Source organism: Narcine bancroftii, chromosome 3 (assembly GCF_036971445.1).
Source record: "Narcine bancroftii isolate sNarBan1 chromosome 3, sNarBan1.hap1, whole genome shotgun sequence".
Taxonomy (NCBI): Eukaryota; Metazoa; Chordata; class Chondrichthyes; order Torpediniformes; family Narcinidae; genus Narcine; species Narcine bancroftii.
The window spans coordinates 330,646,913-330,663,571 of NC_091471.1; the positions used below are offsets into that span (position 1 = coordinate 330,646,913).

Below are 16,659 nucleotides of genomic sequence, written 5' to 3' on the forward strand. Positions count from 1 at the left end.
CTCCCAGGAAAAGACACAGAATGCAGGTCCCTCTGCACTGTCCCATCACACACTCCCAGGGTCAGACACAGAATGCAGATGCCTCTGCAACATCCCGTCACACACTCCCAGGGTATGACACAGAATGCAGGTCCCTCTGCATCGTTTCGTCACACACTCCCAGAGTCAGACACAGAATTCAGGTCCCTCTGCACTGTCCCTTAACACACTCCCAGGGTCAGACACGGAATGCTGGTCCCTCTGCACCATCCCGTCACACACTCCCAGGGACAGACACAGAATGCAGGTCCCTCTACAAAGTCGCGTCATACACTCCCAGGGTTAGACAAAGAATGCAGGTCCCACTGCACCGTTCCGTCACACACTCCCAGGGCCAGACACAGAATGCAGGCCCCGCTGCACCGTCCCGTCACAAGCTCCCAGGGTCAGACACAGAATGCAGGTCCCTCTGCACTGTTCCATCACACACTCCCAGGGTCAGACACAGAATGCAGGTCACACTGCACCGTCCCGTCACACACTCCCAGGGTCAGACACAGAATACAGGTCCCTCTCCACCTTCCCGTCACACACTCACAGCGTCAGACACAGAATGCAGGTCCCTCTGCATCGTCCTTTCACACACTCCCAGGGTCAGACACAGAATGCAGGTCCCTCTGCACCGTCACGTCACACACTCCCAACGTCAGAAACAGAATGCAGGTCCCTCTGCACTGTCCCTTAACACACTCCCAGGGTAGACACGGAATGCTGGTCACTCTGCACAGTCCCGTCACACACTCCCAGGGACAGACACAGAATGCAGGTCCCTCTGCAAAGTCGCGTTACACACTCCCAGGGTCAGATACAGAATGCAGGTCCCACTGCACCATTTCGTCACACACTCCCAGGGTCAGACACAGAATTCAGGTCCCTCTGCACAGTCGCATCTCAAACTCCCAGGGCTAGACAAAGAATGCAGGTCCCTCTGCACCGTCCCGTCACACACACCCAGGGTCAGACACAGAATGCAGGTCCCACTGCTCTGTTCCGTCACACAATCCCAGGGTCAGACACAGAATTCAGGACCCTCTGCACTGTCCCGTCACACACTCCCAGTGTAAGACACAGAATGCAGGTCCCTCAGCATCGTCCCGTCACACACTCCCAGGGTCAGACACAGAATGCAGGTCCCACTGCACCGTCCCGTCCCACAGTCCCAGGGTCAGACACAGAATGCAGGTCCTTCTGCACCATCCCTTAACACATTCCCAGGGTCAGACACAGAAAGCAAGTCCCTCTGCACAGTCCCGACACACACTCCCAGGGTATGACACAGAATGCAGGTCCCTCTGCATCGTCCCGTCACACACGCCCAGGGTCTGACACAGAATGCAAGTCCCTCTGCACCGTCCCGACACACACTCCCAGGGTATGACACAGAATGCAGGTCCCTCTGCACCGTCCCGTCACACACTCCCAGGGTAAGGCACAGAATGCAGGTCCCTCTGCACTGTACCGTCACACACTCCCAGGGTCAGACACTGAATGCAAGTCCCTCTGCACCGACCCGACACACACTCCCAGGGTATGACAGAGAATGCAGGTCCCTCTGCATCGTCCCGTCACACACTCCCAGGGTCTGACACAGAATGCAAGTCCCTCTGCACCGTCCCGACACACACTCCCAGGGTATGACACAGAATGCAGGTCCCTCTGCAGAATCCAGTCACACACTCCCAGGGCCAAACACAGAATGCAGGTGCCACTACACCATCCCATCACACACTCCCTGGGTCAGACACAAAATGCAGGTCCCTCTGCACTGTCACTTCACACACTCCCAGGGTCAGACACAGAATGCAGGTCCCTCAACACCGTTCCATCACACACTCCCAGGGTCAGACACAGAATTCAGGTCCCTCTGCACTGTCCAGTCACACAAACCATGGTCAGACACAGAATGCAGGACCCTCTGCTCGGTCCCGTCACACACTCCCATGGTCAGACACGGAACGCAGGTCCCTCTGCAATGTCGCATCACACACTACCAGGGTCAGACACAGAATGCAGGTCCCTCTGCACGGTCGCGTCTCAAACTCCCAGGGTTAGACAAAGAATGCAGGTCCCTCTGCACCGTCCCGTCACACACACCCAGGGTCACACACAGAATGCACGTCCCACTGCTCCGTTCCGTCACACACTCCCAGGGCCAGACACAGAATGCAGGCCCCTCTGCACCGTCCCGTCACAAGCTCCCAGGGTCAGACACAGAATGCAGGTCCCTCTGCACCGTCTCGTCACACACTCCCAGGGTCAGACACAGAATGCAGGTCCCTCTGCACCATCCCGTCACACACTCCCAGGGTTAGACAAAGAATGTAGGTCCCAGTGCACTGTCCCTTCTCACATTCCCAGGGTCAGACGCAGTATGCAGATCCCTCTGTACCATCCCGTCACACACTCCCAGGGTAAGACACAAAATGCAGGTCCCTCTGCACTGTCCCGTCACACACTCCCAGGGTCAGACACAGAATGCAGATGCATCTGCAACATCCCGTCACACACTCCCTGGGTCAGACACAGAATGCAAGTCCCTCTGCACCGTCCCGACACAAACTCCCAGGGTATGACACAGAATGCAGGTCCCTCTGCAGAATCCAGTCACACACACCCATGGCCAGACACAGAATGCAGGTGCCTCTGCACCGTCCCGTCACACACTCCCAGGGTATGACACAGAATGCAGGTCCCTCTGCAGAATCCAGTCACACACTCCCAGGGCCAGACACAGAATGCAGGTGCCTCTGCACCATCCCATCACACACTCCCTGGGTCAGACACAAAATGCAGGTCCCTCTGCACTGTCACTTCACACACTCCCAGGGTCAGACACAGAATGCAGGTCCCACTGCTCTGTTCCGTCACACAATCCCAGGGTCAGACACAGAATTCAGGAACCTCTGCACTGTCCCGTCACACACTCCCAGCGTCAGACACAGAATGCAGATCCCTCTGCATCGTCCCGTCACAGACTCCCAGGGTCAGACACAGAATGCAGGTCCATCTGCACCGTCACGTCACACACTCCCAGCGTCAGACACAGAATGCAGGTCCCTCTGCACTGTCCCTTAACACATTCCCAGGGTCAGACAGGGAACGCAGGTCCCACTGCACCGTCCCGTCCCGTCACACACTCCCAGGGTCAGACACAGAATGCAGGTCCTTCTGCACCATCCCGTCACACACTCCCAGGGTCAGACACAGAATGCAGATGCCTCTGCAACATCCCGTCACACACTCCCTGGGTCAGACACAGAATGCAAGTCCCTCTGCACCGTCCCGACACACACTCCCAGGGTATGACACAGAATGCAGGTCCCTCTGCATCGTCGCGTCACACACTCCCAGGGTCTGACAAAGAATGCAAGTCCCTCTGCACCGTCCCGACACACACTCCCAGGGTATGACACAGAATGCAGGTCCCTCTGCAGCATCCCGTCACACACTCCCAGGGTCAGACACGGAATGCAGGTCCCTCTGCACTGTCCCGTCACACACTCCCAGGGTCAAACACAGAATGCAAGTCCCTCTGCACCGTCCCGTCACACACTCCCAGCGTCAGACACAGAATGCAGGTCCATCTCCACCGTCCCGTCACACACTCCCAGGGTCAGACACAGAATGCAGGTCCCTCTGTAGTGTCCCGTCACACACTCCCAGGGTTAGATACAGAATGCAGGTTCCTCTGCACTTCCCGTCACACACTCCCAGGGTCAGACACAGAATCCAGGTCCCTCTGCACCGTCCCATCACACACTCCCAGTGTCAGACACAGAATGCAGGTCCCTCTGCACCGTCCCGTCACACACTTACAGGGTCAGACACAAAATGCAGGTGCCTCTGCACTGTCCCGTCATACACTCCCAGGGTCAGACACAGAATGCACGTCCCTCTGCACCGTTCCGTCACACACTCCCAGGGTCAGGCATGGAATGCAGGTCTGTCCGCACCGTCCCGTCACACACTCCCAGGGTATGACACAGAATGCAGGTCCATCTGCACCGTCCCCTCACACACTCCCAGGGTCAGACACATAATGCAGGTCCCTCTGCACCGTCCCGTCACACACTCCCAGGGTTAGACACACAGTAAGGCTCCCTCTGCACCGTCCCGTCACACACTCCCAGGGTCAGACACGGAATGCAGGTCCCTCTGTACTGTCCCCTCACACACTCCCAGGGTTAGACACACAGTAAGGGTCCCTCTGCACCATCCCGTCACACACTCCCAGGGTTAGACACACAGTAAGGCTCCCTCTGCACCGTCCCGTCACACACTCCCAGGGTCAGACACAGAATGCAGGTCCTTCTGCACCATCCCGTCACACACTCCCAGGGTCAGACACAGAATGCAGATGCCTCTGCAACATCCCGTCACACACTCCCTGGGTCAGACACAGAATGCAAGTCCCTCTGCACCGTCCCGACACACACTCCCAGGGTATGACACAGAATGCAGGTCCCTCTGCATCGTCGCGTCACACACTCCCAGGGTCTGACAAAGAATGCAAGTCCCTCTGCACCGTCCCGACACACACTCCCAGGGTATGACACAGAATGCAGGTCCCTCTGCAGCATCCCGTCACACACTCCCAGGGTATGACACAGAATGCAGGTCCCTCTGCATCGTCCCGTCACACACTCCCGGGGTCCAACACAGAATGCAGGTCCATTTGCACCGTCCCATCACACACTCCCAGGGTCAGACACAGAATGTAGGTCCCTCTGTACTGTCCCGTCACACACTCCCAGGGTTAGACACACAGTAAGGCTCCCTCTGCATCGTCCCGTCACCCACTCCCAGGGTCAGACACAGAATGCACGTCCCTCTGCACTGTTCCGTCACACACTCCCTGGGTCAGACACAGAATGCAGGTCCCTCTTCACTGTCCCTTCACACACTCCCAGGGTCAGACACAGAATGCAGGTTCCTCTGCACCGTCCCATCACACACTCCCAGGGTCCGACACATAATGCAGGACCCTCTGCACCGTCCTGTCACACACTCCCAGGGTCAGACACAGAATGCAGGTCCCTCTGTACTGTCCCCTCACACACTCCCAGGGTTAGACACACAGTAAGGGTCCCTCTGCACCATCCCGTCACACACTCCCAGGGTCAGGCACAGAAAGCACGTCCCTCTGCACCGTCCCGTCACACATTCCCAGGGTCAGACACAGAATGCAGGTGCCTCCGCACTGTCCCGTCACACACTCCCAGGGTCAAACACACAGTGAAGCTCCCTCTGCACTGTCCCGTCACACACTCCCAAGACTTGCAATAACACAATTAGCCAAATTCTTTGTTCGGGTTATTGCCTCCAGTATGCACCACCCTCCCCCAACATTTTTGTCATACGCCTGCCTACATTTTGCCCCTCCCCCCATCATTTTGTTCCCCCTACCTACATCTTGCTCATCCCTCGATGAAGGGCTCACGCCTGAAACATTGGTTTTATATTTTTTACCTTTGCTATACAAAGTGTGCTGTATGACTTGCTGAGTTTCTCCAGCATAGTGTTTTTTTGCCATATTCTCTGCACCGCTGTCATCAACTATCCTGGGCCGGGTATGTTGAAGCCAATACGAAGAAGGCTCGCTCGCCAGTGGACATAATTTGATAATTGGGGAAGTTTAAGGAGGAGATTGATAGTTATCTCATTAGTCAGGGTATCAGAGGATATGGGGAAAAGGCCACAAATTGGAACTAGATCTGAGAATGGTTTAGCTCAGGGTGGAGTTGCAGATCAGACTCAATGGGCCAAATGGCCTACTTCTGTTCCTTGATCTTGTCAATTTGTGGAGATTTGGTATGTCACCAAAGACACTACAGGTGAACCATGGAGAGCATTCTGATTGGAGGTGCCAATGCACAGGACAGAAAAAGTCTTCAGAGTGTTGTGAATTTGGCCAGCACCAACATGAGCATCAGTCTCCACTCCTTCGAGGACATCTATAAGAGATAGTGTCTCAAGTAAGCATCCTCTGAGGTGAGATTTGAGTTGTCTGGGACTTTACTCGTTGGAATTTTGAACAATGAGAGGGGAACATAGAAACATATAAAATGATGAAAGGTATGGATCAGATAGAGGTAGGTAAGTTGTTTCCATTTTTTGGGGAGACCAGAACTAGGAGACATAGCCTCAAGATTCAGGGTAGTAGATGTAGGACTGAGATGAGGAGGAACTGATTTTACCAGAGGGTGGGGAATCTGTGGAATTTGCTGCCCATTGAAGCAGTGGAGGCGACCTCAGTAAATATATTTAAGACAAGGTTGAATAGGTTTTTACATCGTAGGGGAATTAAGGCACATGAGGAAAAGGCAAGTCGGTAGAGATGGGCCCATCATCAGATCAGCCACGATCACATTGAATGGCGGGGAGGGCTCAATAGGCCGGATGACCGACTCCTGCTTATGCTCTAACTTGTCCTGAAACATCAGACACCAAACCATCGAGGACATCAACATGAGGCAGTGTCTTAATAAAACAGCCTCTATCCTCAAAGACCTCCACCACGCAGAAAAGAAAAGAAAAAATATCCCAAATAAAAGAAAATGAGGTTGTGCCTGTGGTTCATTGATTATTCAGGAATCTGATGGTAGCAGGGAAGAAGCAGTCCTTGTGCCACTGAGTGCTCAGAGTACTTTTTCCTCAATGGCAGTAGAGTGAAGAGGGCATGGCCTGGGTGGGTGGGGGTCTTTGAGGATAAATTCTGAACTTCACCAAATTTCCTGCACGAACCAAAATTGACCCAGATGATGCACAGGTCAATCTTGGTACCGCAAAATTTATGGTCTGTGCACCTGATGAAGACTATAAATCTCTGCCATCTTTATGGTCATGTAACAAAAACTCAAGGATGCGTGCTTAGCCCACTGCTTGACTCACTCTACACCTGTGACTGCATGGCCAGACTCAATTCAAATGCTATCTGTAAATTTGCCGATGACACCATGGTTGTCACCAGAACCACAAACGGCAGCAAGGAAGCATACAGGAAGGAGATGGATCAGCTCGTTGAGTGGTGTCACAACAACAACTTTGTGCTCAACGTCAGCAAAAGCAAGGAGGGAGTCAGGGGAATACAACCCAGTCTTCATCGAGCACTCAACAGTGGAGAGGGACAAGAACTTCAAATTCCTGGGTGCCAACATCTCTGAGGATCTGTCCTTGGGCCTTCATGTTGATGCAATCATGAAGAAGGCTCGCCAGCAGCTATACTTTGTGAAGCATAACAGTGCCCAACTCCTTAGCTCTAAAGCCGCCAGTCCCTCCACTATTCCTGCTACTCCTAACAGCACGCCGCTCCGCTCCCTCCACAGTATACTGCTATTACGGTCTTGCCTTTTTGTCTTAAGTTGTCAACATTATGGCTCAGGAGTGACAAAGACATCACTAACAATATCTTTACAGGCTTTCAGAGTACAGTGGTTCTCTCCTCCGCCCCCCCCCCCCCTCCCCACTTATCCACGGTTTCAGTTACCTGGAGTCATTTAATATTTTTGGACCACGGAAAATTCCAGAAATAAACAATTCATAAGTTTTAAATTGCATGCCATTCTGAGGAGCATGATGAAATCTTGCGTTGTCCCACCCAGGACATGAATCATCAATTTGTCCAGCCTATCCATGCTGTATACGTTACCCACCCGTTATTCACTGAGTAGCCATCACGGTTATAAGATCGACATAGTACATATTTAGGATTCAGTACTATCTGCAGTTTACGCTTGGGGGGGGGGTGGTCTTGGAGCATATCCCCCATGGATAAGGGGGACTATTGAGGGAGTGGAGAGAGGGGAGTGGGATTTCTACAATTTATGGTAAACAGTGGACAGAATCGTTAATGGCCCTTTGAAAACCTCAACATCCACTGCCTCAGTAAATAAAGGTCTGTGAGAAAGGGATGGTTCCTGTGTAGATAAGCTGAACTGAATTTGAAAAGGGCGAGGGAAGAGAATTAATCCATTGAGAGGCACAATAACTCAAATGGTGCCCATTCTGCACCGTAAAACAAAAAGATACAAAACCATAGCAACCACGAATCATCTCTCATTAAATCCAGATTGAGAAACTACAAACTAAAAATGCATTAATTTTAACAAAGTCTTTCAAGTGCATTTACGAATGCTATTAGTTCAACAAAATTTGCAATTAAAAATTTGAAATCACAGGTTTGCCATTGAGGAAATTTAAACGCAAGTACCTTTACAAAAATCAAATTATTCAAAGTAAAATTTTGAAGATCCTTCTCCGCAGAAAATATAAATTCAAGTGCAATTCCATTCAAATAGATACAATGACAGCTCCTATAGTTAAAAAAAGGAGCATGTACATCTTAAATGCAAATTGAAGAGTTAAACAATATTTAAAATTTGTTGGAGGTGGTGAACTGCAAGTGTCCCAGTTGCAGTTTTATATTTGCAATAAAAGAATACTTTGTGTGTACATTCAAACTAACACATTGGGGCTTAAATTATATTTACATACAATTGAATTGTTATTTGGGCTCATTTCAAACTCAGGGTAATTCGAAAGGAAAATGCTCGTGAAAAATGACATGTGCAATCAGGTGGATTTCTTTGCAAAAAGAAAAAATTTTTAACAGGAGTTTGAGGAGGTTCAGTAGGTCACCAAAGACTTTCAAAAACCGACAGTTGTTCCACGGAGAGTATTCTGGCCGGTGACATTCCTGCCTGGTGCGGAGGTACCAATGTTCTGGTCAGGAAAAAAACTCCAGCATTCTTAACTCAGACAACTCAATCTTTGCTCAGTTTGAGGAGCAATCAAGTCATCTGGGACTGTATTTGCTGAAGAATGAGAGGGGATCTTAGGAAACATATAAAATTGAATGGAGTGGATCAGATAGAGATCGACAAGTTGTTCCCATTGGTGGGAGCAGACCGCAACTAGGGGGCAGGGCCTCAAGATCCAGGGTAGGAGATTTACAATAGAGATGCTTTTCCCAGAGGGTAGGGAATTTCTGGAATTCGCTGCCCATTGAAGCAGTAGAGGCGACCTCAGTAAATATATTTAAAACAAGGTTGGATCAATTTTTACATTGTAGGGAAATTAAGGGATATGGGGAAAAGGCATGTCAGTGGAGATGATCATCAGATCAGCCATGATCTCATTGAACGGCAGAGCAGGCTCGATGGGCCGGATAGCCAACTCCTGCTCATGCTCTAACTCAGCCTGTACCACCAGTCTTCAATCCATTAAGGACATCTACATGAGGCAGTGTCTAATGAAAGAACCCTCTATCTTCAAGGATCCCCACCAGCCAGGCCATGCCCTCTTCACTATCCTACCATCAGGAAGGAGAAGCAGGAGCCTGAAGATGAGCACTCAGCGGCACAAGGACAGCTTCTTCCCCTCCACCAACAGAGGGGGAACGGTGAGGGAGGGGGAACGGTGAGGGAGGGGGAACGGTGAGGGAGGGGGAACGGTGAGGGAGGGGGAACGGTGAGGGAGGGGGAACGGTGAGGGAGGGGGAACGGTGAGGGAGGGGGAACGGTGAGGGAGGGGGAACGGTGAGGGAGGGGGAACGGTGAGGGAGGGGGAACGGTGAGGGAGGGGGAACGGTGAGGGAGGGGGAACGGTGAGGGAGGGGGAACGGTGAGGGAGGGGGAACGGTGAGGGAGGGGGAACGGTGAGGGAGGGGGAACGGTGAGGGAGGGGGAACGGTGAGGGAGGGGGAACGGTGAGGGAGGGGGAACGGTGAGGGAGGGGGAACGGTGAGGGAGGGGGAACGGTGAGGGAGGGGGAACGGTGAGGGAGGGGGAACGGTGAGGGAGGGGGAACGGTGAGGGAGGGGGAACGGTGAGGGAGGGGGAACGGTGAGGGAGGGGGAACGGTGAGGGAGGGGGAACGGTGAGGGAGGGGGAACGGTGAGGGAGGGGAACGGTGAGGGAGGGGGAACGGTGAGGGAGGGGGAACGGTGAGGGAGGGGGAACGGTGAGGGAGGGGGAACGGTGAGGGAGGGGGAACGGTGAGGGAGGGGGAACGGTGAGGGAGGGGGAACGGTGAGGGAGGGGGAACGGTGAGGGAGGGGGAACGGTGAGGGAGGGGGAACGGTGAGGGAGGGGGAACGGTGAGGGAGGGGGAACGGTGAGGGAGGGGGAACGGTGAGGGAGGGGGAACGGTGAGGGAGGGGGAACGGTGAGGGAGGGGGAACGGTGAGGGAGGGGGAACGGTGAGGGAGGGGGAACGGTGAGGGAGGGGGAACGGTGAGGGAGGGGGAACGGTGAGGGAGGGGGAACGGTGAGGGAGGGGGAACGGTGAGGGAGGGGGAACGGTGAGGGAGGGGGAACGGTGAGGGAGGGGGAACGGTGAGGGAGGGGGAACGGTGAGGGAGGGGGAACGGTGAGGGAGGGGGAACGGTGAGGGAGGGGGAACGGTGAGGGAGGGGGAACGGTGAGGGAGGGGGGAGGGGGTGGGAGGGGGGAGGGGGTGGGGAGAGGGAGGGGGGAGGGGGTGGGGAGAGGGAGGGGGGAGGGGGTGGGGAGAGGGAGGGGGGAGGGGGTGGGGAGAGGGAGGGGGGAGGGGGTGGGGAGAGGGAGGGGGGAGGGGGTGGGGAGAGGGAGGGGGGGGGGGGTGGGGAGAGGGAGGGGGGAGGGGGTGGGGAGAGGGAGGGGGGAGGGGGTGGGGAGAGGGAGGGGGGAGGGGGTGGGGAGAGGGAGGGAGGAGGGGGTGGGGAGAGGGAGGGAGGAGGGGGTGGGGAGAGGGAGGGAGGAGGGGGTGGGGAGAGGGAGGGAGGAGGGGGTGGGGAGAGGGAGGGAGGAGGGGGTGGGGAGAGGGAGGGAGGAGGGGGTGGGGAGAGGGAGGGAGGAGGGGGTGGGGAGAGGGAGGGAGGAGGGGGTGGGGAGAGGGAGGGAGGAGGGGGTGGGGAGAGGGAGGGAGGAGGGGGTGGGGAGAGGGAGGGAGGAGGGGGTGGGGAGAGGGAGGGAGGAGGGGGTGGGGAGAGGGAGGGAGGAGGGGGTGGGGAGAGGGAGGGAGGAGGGGGTGGGGAGAGGGAGGGAGGAGGGGGTGGGGAGAGGGAGGGAGGAGGGGGTGGGGAGAGGGAGGGAGGAGGGGGTGGGGAGAGGGAGGGAGGAGGGGGTGGGGAGAGGGAGGGAGGAGGGGGTGGGGAGAGGGAGGAGGAGGGGGTGGGGAGAGGGAGGGAGGAGGGGGTGGGGAGAGGGAGGGAGGAGGGGGTGGGGAGAGGGAGGGAGGAGGGGGTGGGGAGAGGGAGGGAGGAGGGGGTGGGGAGAGGGAGGGAGGAGGGGGTGGGGAGAGGGAGGGAGGAGGGGGTGGGGAGAGGGAGGGAGGAGGGGGTGGGGAGAGGGAGGGAGGAGGGGGTGGGGAGAGGGAGGAGGGGGTGGGGAGAGGGAGGAGGGGGTGGGGAGAGGGAGGAGGGGGTGGGGAGAGGGAGGAGGGGGTGGGGAGAGGGAGGAGGGGGTGGGGAGAGGGAGGAGGGGGTGGGGTGAGGGAGGAGGGGGTGGGGTGAGGGAGGAGGGGGTGGGGTGAGGGAGGAGGGGGTGGGGTGAGGGAGGAGGGGGTGGGGTGAGGGAGGAGGGGGTGGGGTGAGGGAGGAGGGGGTGGGGTGAGGGAGGAGGGGGTGGGGTGAGGGAGGAGGGGGTGGGGAGAGGGACGGAGGAAAGGGTGGGGAGAGGGAGGGAAGAGGGGTGGGGAGAGGGAGGGAAGAGGGGTGGGGAGAGGGAGGGAAGAGGGGTGGGGAGAGGGAGGGGAGGGGTGGGGAGAGGGAGGGAAGAGGGGTGGGGAGAGGGAGGGAAGAGGGGTGGGGAGAGGGAGGGAAGAGGGGTGGGGAGAGGGAGGGAAGAGGGGTGGGGAGAGGGAGGGAAGAGGGGTGGGGAGAGGGGACGGGAGGAGAGGGGAGGAATGGAGGTGAAGTGAGATAAGCGACCCTAGGAGGAGTGTGGGGGAGCGCACCGGTGAGGGTGCCCTGAGATGGCGTGTGGAGGAGGAATGTCGGGGAGGGGTTGTCGGGGAGGGGTTGTCGGGGAAGGGTTGTCGGGGAGGGGCCCCAGGGAGCTCCAGGGGTTACAAATACCCCGGGCATTTGGCGCCAGAGCCGCCGCTATGGCGGCCGCCATCTTGTCTGCCATGACGTCACCGCCCATCTGCCACGGCCTCCTCCCCCCAAACAAACCGGAGCTCGGGTTCAAATTGCATGGGGAAGGGGAGGCGGCGATGATTCGGGGCTCTCTTCCTCACAGCAGCTGGTGCTGTGAGGTGAGTGGGTGGGGGTTTGTTGCCCGCGGCGTGATTATCTCTCTACCTGTGTTGTAGACGTGCAGCTCGTCGACGATGCCCTCGTTGCCGCCACCGAACACCACCATCAGTTCCTTAATGGCCACGGCCCGGTGTCCGTGGCGGGGCCGCGGCACCGGGCCGCTCGAGCCCGAGACTCGCTTCCACTTCAGCATGGGAGCCGCCATCTTGCCCCCCGGCGCGCGCGGCGAGCGGCGGGAGGGAGGGAGGGCGGGGAGCGCGCGGTGCAAGCTTGGTCACGTCGTCACGTCGTCGCGCCCCCTCCTGCCCTGCCGCACGTCAGGCATCGGTCGCCACGCCTCCTCCCTTAACATGTCAGTCATGATGTGTTTACGCCCTCCCCTTCGCATGTCACGCCCTTTCCTTACACATGTCAGTAACAGTGTAACCACGCCCTCCCCTCTCGCACGTCAGTCATGCTGCAGCCACGCCGACGCCGTCCCCTTTTAGACGTCCTGCCCTCGTCTTTCACTCATCATGCCTGAAGCCCGGCTCTCCCATGTCGCCGCGCCTACTCGTTTACCATGTCAGTCACGATTTAGCCACGCCCTTCTCCTTTCATTCATTTATCGGTGGAGCCATGCCCTCGTTTTTAACACGTCAGTCATTGCGTCGCCACGCCCCTTTTAAAGTCACCCGTGGCATAGCAACACCCTCATGCATCGAGAAGCATTCCCCTTTCAGACGTCAATCATCGTGCCGCCACGCCCCTTTCACCCTCGATGACGTCCTCTTTTCCTGCGGGTCAACAGTCCACGTCCGTCATTCTGTTACCACGCCTCTCACACTCACGTGACATCCCGGTCACTTTCCTTGTCAGTCATCACTTTGCCCTGCCCCTCTCGCTAACCACGCCCCATGGATCCGTGAGGGTCTGCAACCATGGCAACCCGACCGTAGACTTGGGGGAAGATGAACCGGTTGAAATGTGCCGTTGCAAAACTAAATTCCCCGTAAGCACTTTAGCAGGAGATGGAAATCATATTGATAGGCGAATATGGACAGACGCGACGTCAGGATTAGAAGCAGGAGCCATTCGGTTGCCGGTTTGATTGGCTGGCGAAGTGTCCGTCAAATGCGAGGTTCCGCCTCCAAATGACACTTATTGGGAGATGGACAAGGATTAGTTGTACTGTCCGTCAGTTATTAGTTCCGCTTGCCCGTCAATTGTGTATCCGCCCATGTAGGACATGGATTGGATGTCTGACTCCACCACGTACGACACTTATTGGGGATAGGAATGTCCGTCAATTCGTGTTCCGCTCATGTTTGACACTGATTGGCTATCAGGTTTTAAATCAATGCTACGTCCTGCCAATGGGGACTTCCTTGACGACAAAGTGGCCATTATGAGGCAAAGTCCCGCAGCCCAGAGTAAATGTCCGGCTCTTGATGCCCATCATCAATGAAGCGAAAATGATTTAACTTCATAACGTAGAGTCGGATAACCCCATTACCAGGCCCTTGGCCCGCCCCTCCAGCCCATCTCCTCAGCAACGGCTGCCGCCATGGCGGCCGCAGGCAGCTGCAGCCGGCAGCCAATCGGCTTTCACACCAGCACTTCCGGTCTCACACAGCTGGACCGCGGAGGGGGAGGGGAGGATGAAGACGGGAAGATGAATACGGGAAGGGATGGGAGGACGAGTATAAGGACAGTGGAGGAGAGAGAGAAAGGAGGATAGAGTAAGAAAAACAGAATATCAAGCGAGAATGCTATCGGACCATTCACCCTTAATACTGACAGTAAAGCTAGAGGTCATCCCTCCAAGAATGTATCTTCTTTGGCTTGGCTTCGCGGACGAAGATTTATGGAGGGGGTAAAAAGTCCACGTCAGCTGCAGGCTCGTTTGTGGCTGACCAGTCCGATGCGGGACAGGCAGACACGATTGCAGCGGTTGCAAGGGAAAATTGGTTGGTTGGGGTTGGGTGTTGGGTTTTTCCTCCTTTGCCTTTTGTCAGTGAGGTGGGCTCTGCGGTCTTCTTCAAAGGAGGCTGCGGCCCGCCAAACTGTGAGGCGCCAAGATGCACGGTTTGAGGCGTTATCAGCCCACTGGCGGTGGTCAATGTGGCAGGCACCAAGAGATTTCTTTAGGCAGTCCTTGTACCTTTTCTTTGGTGCACCTCTGTCTCGGTGGCCAGTGGAGAGCTCGCCATATAATACGATCTTGGGAAGGCGATGGTCCTCCATTCTGGAGACGTGACCCATCCAGCGCAGCTGGATCTTCAGCAGCGTGGACTCGATGCTGTCGACCTCTGCCATCTCGAGTACTTCGACGTTAGGGATGTAAGCGCTCCAATGGATGTTGAGGATGGAGCGGAGACAACGCTGGTGGAAGCGTTCTAGGAGCCGTAGGTGGTGCCGGTAGAGGACCCATGATTCGGAGCCGAACAGGAGTGTGGGTATGACAACGGCTCTGTATACGCTTATCTTTGTGAGGTTTTTCAGTTGGTTGTTTTTCCAGACTCTTTTGTGTAGTCTTCCAAAGGCGCTATTTGCCTTGGCGAGTCTGTTGTCTATCTCATTGTCGATCCTTGCATCTGATGAAATGGTGCAGCCGAGATAGGTAAACTGGTTGACCGTTTTGAGTTTTGTGTGCCCGATGGAGATGTTGGGGGGCTATAGATGCAGATTAAACCCCATGTTACTTAAAAGGCAGGATTTTAGAGAATTTATTGAAAAACAAATTAAAATGTATTTTGAAATAAATATGGAATCAGTGGAAGATAAGTTTATACTATGAGATGCAATGAAAGCATTCATTAGAGGGCAAATAATAAGTTATGTAACCAAGATGAAGAAGGACTATAATCAGGAAACAGAGCAGTTGGAAATGGAAATAGTAAATATAGAAAAAGAATTAGTAATGAAGGAAGATATTACTAAAAGAAGAGAATTGGCGGATAAAAAAATAAAATATGAAACATTACAAGCATATAAGGTGGAGAAGAATATAATGAAGACAAAACAGAAATATTATGAACTAGGCGAAAAAACACACAAAATCTTAGCATGGCAGCTTAAGACAGAACAAGCTAAGAAAATGGTATTGGCAACAAGGAAAAAAGACAAACAAATTACATATAATCCAAAAGAAATTAAGGAAAACTTCAGAGAATTCTATGAACAATTATACCGAACTGAAAACGAAGGGAAAGAAGGGAAAATAGATGAATTTTTGACTAAAATTGAACTACCAAAACTACAAATAGAGGAACAAAATAAATTAACAGAACCATTTGGAACAGTAGAAATACAAGAGATAATAAAAAAAATTACCAAATAATAAGACACCAGGAGAGGATGGACTCCCAATAGAATTCTACAAAACATTTAAAGATCTAATAATACCGCCCCTCCTGGATGTAATCAACCAGATTGATGAGACACAAAACTTACCAGATTCATGTAAAACAGCAATAATTACAGTGATACTAAAACAAGGGAAAGATCCACTCTCACCAGCATCATATAGACCAATATCTCTGCTAAACACAGATTATAAGATAATAGCTAAACTATTAGCAAACAGATTAGCAGAACAGGTACCAAAAATGGTAAATTTAGACCAAACTGGATTTATCAAAAAAAGACGCACAACAGACAATATTTGTAAATTTATTAACTTAATTCATGCAGTAGAAGGAAATAAAGCACCTGCAGTAGCAGTTGCTTTAGACGCAGAGAAGGCCTTCGACAGAGTAGAATGGAATTACTTGTTCAAAGTATTGCAAAAATTCAGTTTACCGGAGAAGTATATTAATTGGATTAAAGCATTATATAAGGGACCGTTAGCGAAAGTGACAGTAAATGGACATGTATCAAAGCAATTTAACTTAAGCAGGTCAACGCGGCAGGGATGCCCACTATCACCATTATTGTTTGCGCTAGCTATAGAACCACTAGCAGAATCGATAAGAATAGATAATAATATAAAAGGAATAAAAATAAAAGACAGGGAATATAAAATCAGTCTATTTGCGGATGATGTGATAGTGTACTTAACAGAACCAGAACTATCAATAAAAGAACTATATAAGAAATTGAAGGAATATGGAGAAGTGTCGGGATACAAGATAAACGTAAATAAAAGTGAAGCAATGCCTATGAATAACGCGGATTTCTCAAAATTTAAGGAGGTATCCCCATTCAGATGGCAAATGCAGGCAATAAGATACCTAGGTGTACAAATAAACAAAAATCTAGGCCAATTATATAAACTCAATTACAATCCACTAATGAAAAAATTACAGGACGATTTAGAGCATTGGAAAGAGCTACCACTAACACTGATAGGAAGGATAAACTGTATTAAAATGAACATTTTTCCAAGGATACTATACTTA

General features: G+C 53.5%; 1 protein-coding gene across 2 annotated transcripts in view; it reads right to left on the reverse strand.

Annotated features, from left to right (window-relative positions):
- LOC138759197 (host cell factor 1-like) overlaps positions 1–13,806 on the reverse strand; it is a 553,478-nt gene extending 539,672 nt beyond the window's left edge. Inside the window, exon 1 of one of the 2 annotated variants that reach the window (XM_069929256.1) lies at positions 12,323–13,806. In XM_069929256.1, coding sequence (XP_069785357.1) covers positions 12,323–12,482 — 160 coding nt within the window. In that variant the 5' untranslated portion in view covers positions 12,483–13,806. The remainder of the gene's footprint in view (positions 1–12,322) is intronic. The other variant, XM_069929255.1, reaches the window with a different exon arrangement.
- Between the last annotated feature and the right edge of the window lie 2,853 nt (positions 13,807–16,659).